The following is a 13,682-nucleotide window of genomic DNA, read 5'->3' as shown; positions in this document are numbered from 1 at the left end:
GATTTCATATTTCCAAAGATGCTTGAAAAATGTAGTTCATCTGTAGTTTTCTTAAATTTATAATCTTCCTATTTTAAGCACCAAAAATTCTTTAAATATTGAGTACTTATGAATAAATATTCTTTAGTAGGCCTCTATATTCATTTTATCTATGTCTTTGTACCTCAATCTTAGGTTTAATATAATTAAAAGAAAAGTATGTCTTTATCTTTGCAACATCTGACTAAACTGTATCAAATTGGAGAAAAAATGAAAAATTTAGAAGTTCAAAGGCTAAATCGTTTTAAAAAAGGAAGACTGTTCTTCAGTTGTGGTACTTTTGTAAGTGCTGTGTTTAGAGGTCCTGGGTTAGATGGCCTTGATCACATCAGTGAAGTCACTAGAACCCTTTTTATTTAAGTATATGAAGTATTTAAAAAAAGAATAAAGGCAAACAAAACCACAAAATAATTCATGTTAGTAACTTCATACACAGATCCTAAAGAGACTTGCAAGGCTGACTTCTACTTTATGTTACTTATACATTTTTGGGTTTTTATTGAGAATAAAAATGATACATTAAGCATACATTTGCTTAATCAGTGCTTCAAGTCAGAAAGTACTTAAATACTGAGAGACATTATTTTTTTTACATAAAAGTTTCTCAATTTATAAAACATTTTTTATTGACAGATAAGGCACAGAAAAATGCAAGTGACATCTGCTAAGCTTTACTTATGAAAACGTAAAGAAATCCTACGGGATAACATCACTCAATTTTTCCTGGAGTACCTCTGATGGAGACTTCCTAAAAAAAATCTGGAAATAATTAGAAACTATTATAGTACCTTAAAAAGTTTACTTGAAAACTAAATCTGCTCTTCATCAAAGAACACAATACACTCAGAATAATGTAATGGAAAAATTAGGTGCACATATAGACTAATGAAAAGCACCTCAACCACATCTGATTGTAAAACTTAAAAAAAAAAAAAAAAAGTTGATAGAGGACAATAGCAGACGGTGAGTTACTGAAGAACTCCAGAGAAAACTATTCACTGATTAAGCACTGATTTTTCAAAGCACTACATATTAACTATTTTACTCCAGCTCATTTTACTCCCAATTTTTTTTTAATGATACTACTAAGTGTACTTTAAATACAAATTGAAAGGAAAGAAGAATAGTTAATTCTTTATGTCATAAGATCTACAGGAAAAAGAAAAATCTCCATATATGGTAAAAAATGTTTTGTGTATCTGTGGAACAATTAATGCAATATAATGATAATGCTAATAGCATCTTAAAACTTAAAATGTGTTTTCCACAGAGACCTAAAATTCCACTGGGGGGTAGACTGGATGGCATGTCCCTTAGAGTTTAAAAGACTGTCCATATGAACTGAATTATCCTTGACAAGTACCTTCAGACACTTGTAATATGATCTCATGTAAATTTAGACCATATTTTACACACAATCCACTGGCAATAGTAAGTTTATTCAGGAGCTCAGATAAAAAGGAAAGAGAAGCTGATATCCTTAATAATATGTAGTAGTTAACATGAAATTTCCGAAATCAAAAGCATAAAAATAAAAGCATCTAATGAAAGAAAAACTAATGCTGTGAGAAATGTTGCATTTTCCTTTCCATTTTCAGCCCTTAGCTACCTGTTTTATCCAAATAAAATGCTATCCTTTCATGTTCTATCCAAATTTAGGGGGGAAAAAGCATATTCTAAGCAAGTAAATAAACCAGAAAATTTCATTTGCATTGAAAACTTATTTTAACCAATAATTAAATCACAGTGTGGATAATATCTTAGCTGTATTTCCCACTGTGGGAAAAACATATACATGCAGTTCATCAAGATAGTAACTCATTCAGATTTTCAGCTCTTTTATGAGTCCTAGTAACTGCTCATCATAAGAACATTGAGCTATCAATACCCGCAAAGGGCTGACTGTAAAACAGAAGAAAACTCAAAACTCTGCAGCTTTAAAGATTCCTCAGGATTGCCTATGCCTTGGCGCAAAGATAGCTTACAGAACTATGCTAATTCTACAGGGATCCAGCTCCACTGTCAAAAGGATGTGTTAGGTCTGCAGAAGAGAACTCGGCACTGGCAGTGCTGCTGAACCAAGCAACCTCCGCAGCATCAGCAACTGTATTATTACTCTGTCAGGAGCCTGCTGCTGCTGTGTGGCCTGGCTAATGGGTTACTGTATAAATCACCATGAAGTTGAGTAGTGGAGAAAAGAGCAGACTATTTTAAGAAACTCTGACAACATGTCCATTTTGTGTGTGTTCTCAAAAACCAAGGTTGTGTACATCCGTTGAACAATGGATGATCTTCAAAAGATGCTTTTATAAGCTAATTGTAAACTAGAATAGTAAACTCCTCCCACCTGAATTGCATCGAAGGAAGATTACTCATTTGTTTCTTTATTTTTAAAAAACATTTTTGTGGAAAGCAAAGTTTCAGTTTAATAGAAAATAAAACAACTGGAGCTTTTTTCAGTAAACAAATACATTTTTAAGTCACTTAAATGAGGTATATTTAATCAATTAACCACTTAAATATTTAAAGCACACTGAATTATTTTAAACATTCAACGTAAAGATCAAATTGAGAGACATGTTTATAATATTGCTTTGCTGAAACACTGAAAGTGCACTGCACAGAGGGCTTAAATTTCTCACTCTTCCTTTCAATCAATATCTGAGGCAAAGTTTCATCTCTAGGGCCCTTAATGGCAGGAATTCCTGGAGCCAGCAAATGAGTAATGTTAAACCTATGATTAGATGATGAGGCCATCAAAGACACTAGACCCTAATGCTACATTCTTCTTTATTTCTCTGAACTGCAGTGAAACCAAGAGCTAAGGAAGAAGAAATTTTACACTATATTTTCCCCATAAAACCATGTTTTTTTAAATGTGCATTGTCAAGAACCTACAAGGTCCAGACAGATCTCACAGAATGTCTCTCGAACTCAGGACTCTGGCATTAGGTAACAATTTTCAAACGCCCTGCAGATGAACTCTTGCCAGGAATGCTGTTTTCTTTAACTTCTTCCTTATTACTATTCTTTCTGGATGAAAAGGGGAAAATGGACCTAATGATGTCCCTATGAATATATTCTTGAAGAAAGTAAACCTGGAGACTGAAAATTACTGGGTAAGTTTTTGGTTCTTTTGTTTCTGCTGGTGCTTTAAAGGATCAATTGAAGCCATATTGTTGTTTATTTGGAAGCTAGTTGTGGTTTTAGCCAGACCTCAGGTCAGTAACTAGAAACAGTATAGATGTATTTTCCTTGCTACTGAGGAAATTAGAGATAATGTAATAACTACTTATTACAAACACACATAAGGTCTTTTTATTCTCATATTACAAAATATTTAATACTTATGTGAAAATCGGGATCACTAGGAGACTTGGGAGAGCTGGCAAGAAGAAAGACCATTAGGTCCCTATTTTAGTTATCAGAAAAATGTTACATATAATTTTCTCATAATTGCTTAAAAAAACAACACCCAACAATTATAATTCTATTTTTAATTCTGATTATTAAAGATAAATAGTATAAGTAGATTTTTAGAATTTACATTTAAATATACAAATTACATGAAAAAAGGGAAAGCAGCAAGGTATCGTATCAAAAGCCCCTCACTAATAAGCTATATTTTATACTTTGGCTACTGCAACAAAAAAACCTCTAGCTTTCATTATCTATAAGAGTGAAAAAGAAACCATGTAATTAACAATGAACATCAAAATTATAAATAATACTGTATCATTTTTAAAGGATGGGGTGTAAAGATGGATATCAAAAAATCTATAACAAATTATATATACATATATTTGCAGAGATTAAAAAATAGGGAACAACAGAAGGCTAGGTAGGTGGGAAATAATAAGACAGCTAAAGGGAGGGAAGGGAAAGGGAGACTAAATCAATATTTGCATGGTAAGATCATCTACATAAAATACATCTCTATATAATTTATTTTCCTCATCTATGAAATGATAGAAATTTTTAAAATATATAAATATATATTCACATACATTCTTTTGTTAGTGACAAAACAATCCTCATGTAGTTTAATGTAATCAAGTGATTGAGATTTCATACCTGAGAACAAAGCAGCATAACAAGCTCAACCACAGATGTGCTGGACTTCATACAAACAAGGCCTACAAGAAAGAAAGGTTAAAACAAAATGAAATTACAATGGTAGAAATCATCATTCTAAGTTAATTCATTATATAGGTTTTAACTTATAAAATCTTTCTTTAAAGTAAAATTCCTAAAATGAAATGAATGGAAACATTCATTAACATATTTTTATAGCATTAATTTCAAAATATTCAGATATTCAAGAAGATATGAAAAATACTAAAGAAATTGACCTCAGGCTTGGGTTATTTATTTGGTCAAGGCATTTCTTATATTTAAACAAAGTGAGATAGCTATCAAAATTGATAAGCTAGTTAGAACTCTTTTTATTCCAATGACATTTGCTATGTTATTATTTCCTGGAGCACAGAACAGTAATCACTGAAGACCTGCCTAAATTTTCTTCCAAAAAACAAAATTAAAATAATTTACAAACAGGTAATTACCCACAGGTTGTCAATTGTTAAATGAATTTTAAAAGATTGAAAAATGAATTTCACATACAATTAACATATTATGCAATACTTGTAAAATATTCCATTGTTCTGCTTCCAAAGTCTCTGAATAGACATCAGAAGAAAAAAGAATTAAATGTATTAATACATATGTAACAATGGCTACTACTCATTGATCACATATTATGTGCTGGGTATTGTGTTAATGTACAAGAACTCATTTAATTCTCATTTATATTCTGTGATGTGCTATTATTATTACAATTCTACAGGTAAGAAAATATTCTTCTTAAGAAGTTTAAATGTTGATTATTCATCAAGACTTCAATTAAAAAGATGACTGCTGTATAACATCATAAGAAGGCAGATCATGATTGTTAGTATTTTTAAAGTGCCAACATATAGAGAAAGATGTAACCAAGGATTCATAACAATCTCTGGTAGGAGGAGAGTATACTCATCATGATGTCTGCTAATTTAAAATATATTTTTTAAAATTTTTAACTAAGTTTTTATTTATTTTTTTTTGTGGTACGCGGGCCTCTCACTGTTGTGGCCTCTCCCGTTGCGGAGCACAGGCTCCGGATGCGCAGGCCCAGCGGCCATGGCTCACGGGCCCAGCCGCTCTGCGGCATGTGGGATCTTCCCGGACCGGGGCACGAACCCGTGTCCCCTGCATCGGCAGGCGGACTCTCAACCACTGCGCCAACAGGGAAGCCCTAACTAACTGTTTTTTAAATTAAATTAATAGACTAACTTTTTTTTTCTTTTTATATGAAGACAAATATAATCAGTAAAAGCCCTGTATAGTAAGAAATGCCATGATCTTACATTAGTTGTTGCTAAATGGCAAACTAAAGCGAAACCAGTTATTTTTTCTTCTTTAGGTGATTTCAATAAAGAGTCTCAAATGTCTTCCAGACACTAGCATGTATATTTATTGTAGGTAGTGGATAAATACCCTTTTGTGCCCATTCTGCTAACAACTCTATCCTTAACGTACAGACCTACAGAACAAGTTGTAAAAAGGCACTAGGATTCCATTTTATCAGATCTTTGGGCAGTTAACTAATGAAATAAGAGGCAGATGTGAAAAGCTCATTTAAGAGACAATTGTTGCAACTGATCAGCAATTCTCATGCTCAGGAGCTAGAGAGTCAGAAAGATTAATGGGACATTTATCACCTGTTGGCTACTCAACCACTTGAAATTCTGACAAAGAAAAACTAAATAAAAGGCCAAAGGACTATGTACAGCAAAAGGATCATAAATAAAATCTGTACTCCGTATCAATTTAGATTTTAGACTGTCAAGCTGTATAAAGAATGATTAGACTACAAGGCTATATGATGAATGATTATATAAAGAATTTTTCACCACATATTCTGTGTACTAGAGTTTTGAAATACATAACTTGTACAAATTAGGAAAAACATGCAATTATATTCATTTCTCACAGACTAATTTTAAATGAACTTCTAAAAAACTGCTGTGTAACAAGAATATTCATGCTTCTTCCAAACACATACTATCATTCCATCATAAGAAAAACATAAACAAATGCTCCATCAATGCTTTGTTCAAAGGAAAGGAGAACAAAATGATAGGATAGCAAAACTGCAGTTTGCAAACAGCACTCTAGGTACTTTGAAAAAGGCCATTGTGATTTCAATTCAATAGACCTTTACTAATGTGATGTAATTAGAATGAACAGAATGATAATGGATCCTACTCAAAATAACAATACGAAACAAAACAAAAAAGCAAAACCTAAATTTGACAATGAGAACACAAGCAGAGGCAATTTTGGAAGACTTATCACCTTTCAAAAATTATATAATCATTTTGGTTGACACTATATCTAAGTGTTAACAAAAGTATTACTAAAACAAATAGATTTTTTATTAGAGATATGAGATACTGAAGATATCTAGAGATATTGAGACATTTAATAGAGCTATTGAAAAATACAAGCATTGTCTGATGACACTATCCTTGAACATTCTCTAAATAAAAAAGCACCTATATTTGAAAATTTAAGGTGCAAGTAATAAACGTGGTTTGGTATAACTTTAACCACAAGCTCAAGAAAGCCAAATTTATCTAGTGATACTATACTTGGGCTATATATGCACAAGGCAAATATTTAAAATTGTTATGTCTGAAACAGGTTGAGTTTTTTTTTTCCTTTTTGCGTCTGGCAAGAAATTCATAATCAAACCAACTCATTTGATATCTCCTCACGAGTAAAGGATAGTGTTAGCACTCAGGAGATTAATAAGACACTATCTACACCTTCCCAAGGGCTCCATCTTTTAATTCCAATCTAAGATTATCTAACATTTACATAGAGCTTTGGCTGCGCTGGGTCTTCGTTGCTGCGCGTGGGCTTTCTCTAGTTGCGGTGAGCAGGGGCTACTCTTCATTGCAGTGCGCGGGCTTCTCATTGTGGTGGCTTCTCTTGTTGCGGAGCATGGGCTCTAGGCACGTGGGCTTTAGTAGTTGCGGCTCGCGGGCTTCAGTAGTTGTGGCATGGGGGCTCGGTAGTTGTGGCTCATGGGCTCTAGAGCGCAGGCTCAGTAGTTGTGGCACACGGGCTTTGTTGCTCTGCGGCATGTGGGATCTTCCCAGACCTAGGCTCGGACCTGTATCCCCTGCACTGGCAGGCAGATTCTTAACCACTGCACCACCAGGGAAGACCTACATAGAGCTTTATCATTTACAAATCACTTATATATGCTGTCTCATTGGATTCTCTTAACAACTCTTTGAACTAGTTATTATCACCTCATGTGAGAGATAAAAAAATGAAGGGATTCAGTGACTAGCCCAAGATGTTTCATACGGTAAGTGGTGGAACTGGGACCTGAATTCAAGTCATTTAACTTGAAAGGCCATTTTGTGTTTGCTGCAGCACTACTTAAATAATTTGACACTAACAGGATGGCAACATGTGACGATGAGAAAGGTCATAATGGTTAATTCCAACTTGGGTGATTTTGACAGTTTTCTTGGAGAAGGTAGCATATGTTGGTCAGACATGGGGACCAAAAGCTTAAGCAGAAAGTACAGAGGGAGCAGGGGATGAAAAAACTCTGAAAAGACCTTTGTAGCTTGGGCGACTGGCTGACTAGAATATAGGGGGGTGTGAAAGTGGGACTGGAGTGCTACAGTAAAATTCAAAGGTAGATAAAGATGGAAAGAAAGAAAATTACACGTTTTTGAAAGTTAAGAGGAAGAATATAGAGTAAGTTATACAATGGGAGGAATGACACTAGGATCAGTTATGGCATCCCTATTCCATGATGACTTTTCTTACCTTGTCAATTAAGAAGTATTCCCTATGGAAGCGATACAAATGTGCCCCTCCAGCAAAAATCTAGTTAGAAGTGTTGGCCAATTAACAGAACACTTTCACCAGGACATGTATATTCACCAGAATAAATATTCTGACTAGAAATACTAGTCCAATACTGTGGACCATACTACCTTACCAGTATAAAGTGAACCCATGGAGTGTAGAGAGTCAACACGTGAGAGAAAGAAGCTTGAATATATAGGAGGTGCTCCAGTGGTGAGGAAATTGTCTAGTACAAGCTTTTGAATATACCATGAACTACACTGAAACGTTGTTCAACGTTGTCTGACTGGCCAAGATACAAGTACATGAGAAGTTGAATTAGGTAGACAAATTTAAGGTGGTCCAGGTCCAGGCAGCAAACACGTACCGGGTACAGATGAGTGAACTGCCACCCAAATAAATCGCTGGCAGTGCTTTTGGGTTTACACTTACTAGGGGTTAAAACGTCAGTTTCTACTTTCAGAACTACCCTCCTCTGCCAATAAAACAAACAAACCACCACCACCGACAAAACCTCACCAAATCCCACTAAACTGTAAATGAACGTTAAGTTAAAAGCTTGACCATTGGGACAAAACTATCTTTCTTTAATAAAAGAAATACTGAAAGGTACTGTGATGCTGTTTTAATACACAGCCGTCAGAAACATTTGATTCAATGTGTGGGTCTGACTTCATGCATCTGTAGAATTCGAAGATCAAATTAAGACCCTTAAAATTAGTGTAGAAAAATTCCCTTTCTAGCAGGATGCCCCTTATGGTGGGAGGTGAAGCGTATGAAGCGTTACGGTTACAAGCGAGGAATCATACTTACAGGTGGGATGCATCTTCTAAGGAACATCACGTTTTCTTTCAGCAAGGGCCCTCTTCCAAAAGAGGAGAGCATACACATCTATGACTAGGGCAGTGCTGAGTATATTCTCAATAAACTTTAATTAAATGAATTAAAAACCATCACTAACTGAGGAAATATATAGTTGATATATATTTATACAACTAAATATAAGTTGATGAAGAAAAAAGATTTTAAGGAAAAATAAAAGTATTTTTTTAAGAACAAGAGCGCAATTCATTCAAAAAGCATTTATTTTTACTTATTTATTTTTTTAACATCTTTATTGGAGTATAATTGCTTTACAGTGGTGTGTTAGTTTCTGCTTTATAACAAAGTGAATCAGTTATACATATACATATGTTCCCATATCTCTTCCCTCTTGCATCTCCCTCCCTCCCACTCTCCCTATCCCACCCCTCTAGGTGGTCACAAAGCACCGAGCTGATCTCCCTGTGCTATGCTGCTGCTTCCCACTAGCTATCCACCCTATGTTTGGTAGTGTATATATATCCATGCCACTCTCTCACTTCGTCACAGCTTACCCTTCCCCCTCCCCATATCCTCAAGTCCATGCTCTAGTAGGTCTGTGTCTTTATTCCCATCCTACCCCTAGGCTCTTCATGACATTTTTTTTAATATGTGTTAGCATACGGTATTTGTTTTTCTCCTTCTGACTTAACTTCACGCTGTATGACAGACTCCAGGTCCATCCACCTCACTACAAATAACTCAATTTCATTTCTTTTTATGGCTGAGTAATAAAAAGCATTTATTGAACTTGTGTCTTATGTGCCAGATACCCCGCCAGGTGCTAAGTTTAAAAAGAAGTGAGGAAAGTGGGAGTTTATATAAACAAATAATCATGACACAGAATCGTAGGAAGGACACAGAGAGTACAGAGTGTTAGACACACAGAAAGGGTAGTGAGCAGCTCTGCTGAGGAGAATTTATAGGGAGTGTGACATCTGAGTTGGATGATGCTAACCCTATCTAGGCAAAAAAAGGAAAAAAGGAAAGTCATCCGAGGTGACAGAGAAACATCAGAGGTATAAAGAAGCATGACATTGCTAGTAAAATGGAATTGGGATGCTATACTGCGGAGTGCAGAGGATGGAAGGAGGTGAAATGAAGATGGAGGAAGAGAGGAAAGAGAGCCATCTATGGCATCCTATTCCTACCGGCAACAGGAAGCCACTGAAGGATTTTAAGCAGGGGCAGACAGAATTCGATCTATTTTGGGAAGATCGCTTTCTGTCACTGGAATAGGAACTGTCTAGTCAAGATGATGAAAACCTGAGCTGAAGGCGGCAGCAATGCAAGCAGAGACAGTTTGAAAGACATTTTGGAGAAGACAATAAAATACTCTGGATAACTGAATATGACATTAAAGGACAGGGTAAAGGAGCAAAGTGTGAATGATAAAACCTTTAAGTGAGAAAGGAAAATAAATGAAGGAGCAGGTTTGCAGAAAGAAAGTGAGTTTCATCCCAGACAGAATTTAGAATATAGGCAAAAAAATTAATTTTGATATTTAAGATTGTTTTTTAGGTATGGATGCTATAACCCTGACAAACCTGATATAAATATATTGCACAGATAACATGGCATTGGACAAAATTGTGGAGTTATTATGAGTCCCACTAGCAAACTACCGGTAGTAATCTTACCAGTACAGTTTTTTTTTTTTTTAACATCTTTATTGGAGTATAATTGCTTTACAATGGTGTGTTAGTTTCTGCTTTATAACAAAAAAATATGGAACGCTTCACGAATTTGCATATCATCCTTGCACAGGGGCCATGCTAATCTTCTCTGTATGGTTCCAATTTTAGTATATGTGCTGCCGAAGCAAGCACCAGTACAGTTTTAAGAACTAGTTTTTCTCTTTCTCCTCATAATAAAATATGCTAATTTCCATCAAATAGACATGACTATTCTGATAATTTGAATTTTAAATATCAAGTCTGCCCAGGACAATTTAGTTTTTAAATAACTTTCTAATGATTTTAACTTTTCTAAGTTCCAAAATTAGTTCACATTAATGGCACTGAAATAGTTGAAATAGCTTCATTTTAATAATAAATGTTGAATAACAACTACAGACCTTGAAAGAAGGTTTGCACGCTCACTACCCTTCACTTGCTTTAGTTTCAGTGGTGTGCAGCTGGCAGTGTCTTTGAAATTCTCTGCTCTGTATAGTTTTCACATTGTGTTATGCGGCATTCTGAGATACAGTGTATAACTATAAAGTGTGTACCTTTTGTGACTTCTGCAATGCTTACACATCTTTACCAACATAATATCAATTTCCTATGTTTTTTACATTTCTTTTACTTTTTTACCTGAAACATGAAATTTATTTTTCTATTTCATCACTGTGATATTCTCCTGAGGTAAAAAATTACTTTCAGTGTTACCATTTAAGTCATCTAAACTTATTAAGGTCAAAAACATAACAATTAGCAAACTGTGGCTTTCTAACTTAAAACTGAAAAACTAAAACCAAACAAAAAAACCAATATTAAATAAACATCCTCTGAAATAACAATAATGGTTTGAATTTTTACTGTTACTGCTACAACTAATATTAATATGTGTCTAGGTAGTATTACTATTTTTTTTATTTTTAACATCTTTATTGGAGTATAATTGCTTTACAATGGTGTGTTAGTTTCTGCTTTATAACAAAGTGAATCAGTTATACATATACATATGTCCCTGTATCTCTTCCCTCTTGCATCCCCCTCCCTCCCACCTTCCCTATCCCACCCCTCTAGGTGGTCACAAAGCACCGAGCTGATCTCCCTGTGCTATGCGGCTGCTTCCCACTAGTTTTTTTTTTTTTTTTTTTGCGGTACCCAGGCCTCTCACTGTTGTGGCCTCTCCCGTTGCGGAGCACAGGCTCCGGACACGCAGGCTCAGCAGCCACGGCTCACCGGCCCAGCCACTCCACGGTATGTGGGATCTTCCCAGACCTGGGCACGAACCCACGTCCACTGCATCGGCAGGCGGACTCTCAACCACTGCACCACCAGGGAAGCCCTAGCTATCTATTTTAAGTTTGGTAGTGTATATATGTCCATGCCACTCTCTCACTTTGTCCCAGCTTACCCTCCCCCTCCCCGTATCCTCAAGTCCATTCTCTAGTAGGTCTGCATCTTTATTCCCGTCTTGCCCCTAGGTTCTTCTGACTTTTTTTTTTTTTGATTCCATATGTATGTGTTAGCATACGGTATTTGTTTTTCCCTTTCTGACTTATTTCTCTCTGTATGACAGTAGTATTACATACTATTTTGATTGGACATTTTAAGATTTGCCTTTATGTTTCAGAGAGTTTGATTTAAAACTGCACTACAAATGAAAACAACTGTAATGTTATCTTCAAGAAACTAAAATAACATTAAGCTCATTTACTAAAAAAATGCTTTTTTAAATGTAATTAAACCATTACAGCTTATTTTTGTATTTAGATTACAAATTTTAATTGAAAATTTTAAAAAACACCTTCAAAATACTGCAGAAACAGTGAGAGTTCATTCATTCATTGATTTACTTTAGTTCATTTAAAAACTAGGTTATCACAAATTTATGGCAGTCTTACTCTCTTCAGAATAGGAATAAAACTGAAGTCTCTGGATGTATCATATACATTAAGGGTCAGCATACATTTTTGTAAAGACACAGATAAAATACGTAGGCTTTGGGGATGGGGGCCAGGGGACAATAATAAATTTCTGTCACAACTACTCAACTCTTGCCATTGTAGGGCAAAAGCAGCCAGAGACAACGCATAATCAAATGAGCTTGGCCGTCTTCCAATAAAACTATTTCCTCACCCATAGGGGTGTGTGTGTGTGTGTGTGTGTGTGTGTGTGTGTGTGTGTGTGTGTGTGTGTGAATGTGACAGAGGGAGAGAACACATACATGGGCACACATACTTGTACATACATCCTACAGATTTTTTAAACTGCAGGGGAAATTATTTTAGATGTATGCCTATGATACTTTATAATTCCAAAATACAAAAATCTCTGAAAAAAGCTTTCTCGTAAGATTGTCATAACGTCAATCATCAGCAAAATTTCACCTAAATAATATGATGCTACTTACAAACTTTATTCTACTTAGCATGACTATCCCTATGTATTACTGAAAATATATTAATGTATTTAAGTCCATGAAGATGCTATGAAATACACATATAAGCACCTATTACTTTTGTTAAATCCCGAAATATCTGAATTACGAAACACGTTGAGCTCTAAGTTTTTTTTGTTTTTTTTTAAATATGGGCTGGTTATTATTTTTTTATATAAATTTATTTATTTATTTTATTTTTTGGCTGCATTGGGTCTTCATTGCTGCGCGTGGTCTTTTCTCTAGTTGCGGCAAGCGGGCTCTTCGTTGCAGTGCGCGGGCTTCTTATTGCGGTGGCTTCTCTTGTTGTGGAGCAAGGGCTCTAGGCGCGCGGGCTTCAGTAGTTGAGGCACGTGGGCTCAGCAGTTGTGGCTCGCGGGCTCTAAAGAACAGGCTTAATAGTTGTGGTGCTCGGGCTTAGTTGCTCCGCGGAATGTGGGATCTTCCCGGACCAGGGCTCAACCTCGTGTCGCCTGCATTGGCAGGCGGATTCTTAACCACTGCGCCACCAGGGAAGTCCTAAGCTCTAAGGTTTTGAATATGGATTTTAGGCATTTATTAAAATAAAAGAAATGTGACTTTGCTTTTTAAGAGTCAGAAATTAGTGGTACTCTCTTACATGAAATATTTTGAAAGATTAACAAAGATATTAATACTAATATATTAACTGCAACCTCAAAGTAATTTGATATTGTGACTTTTCCCATGGAAATTCCACATGTTCAAACTAAAAATCT

The 13,682-nt window shown here is 35.4% G+C and overlaps 1 protein-coding gene and 1 non-coding gene across 8 annotated transcripts in view; both read right to left on the bottom strand.

Annotated features, from left to right (window-relative positions):
• The window catches only part of NBEA (neurobeachin), a 620,064-nt gene that overhangs the window by 327,630 nt on the left and 278,752 nt on the right, over window positions 1-13,682 (bottom strand). For all 7 annotated transcript variants that reach the window (XM_032611436.1, XM_032611437.1, XM_032611439.1 and 4 more), the window contains one exon: window positions 4,114-4,175. In XM_032611436.1, the coding sequence (XP_032467327.1) occupies window positions 4,114-4,175 (62 nt within the window). The remainder of the gene's footprint in view (window positions 1-4,113; window positions 4,176-13,682) is intronic.
• LOC116743359 lies at window positions 10,558-10,664 on the bottom strand. Its single transcript, XR_004346747.1, has one exon. It is a non-coding gene; the product is annotated as a U6 spliceosomal RNA (small nuclear RNA).

Source organism: Phocoena sinus, chromosome 18 (genome assembly GCF_008692025.1).
Source record: "Phocoena sinus isolate mPhoSin1 chromosome 18, mPhoSin1.pri, whole genome shotgun sequence".
Classification (NCBI taxonomy): domain Eukaryota; kingdom Metazoa; phylum Chordata; class Mammalia; order Artiodactyla; family Phocoenidae; genus Phocoena; species Phocoena sinus.
The sequence above is the reverse complement of the archived record's forward strand: the minus strand, read 5'-3'. Positions and strand labels throughout refer to the sequence as shown.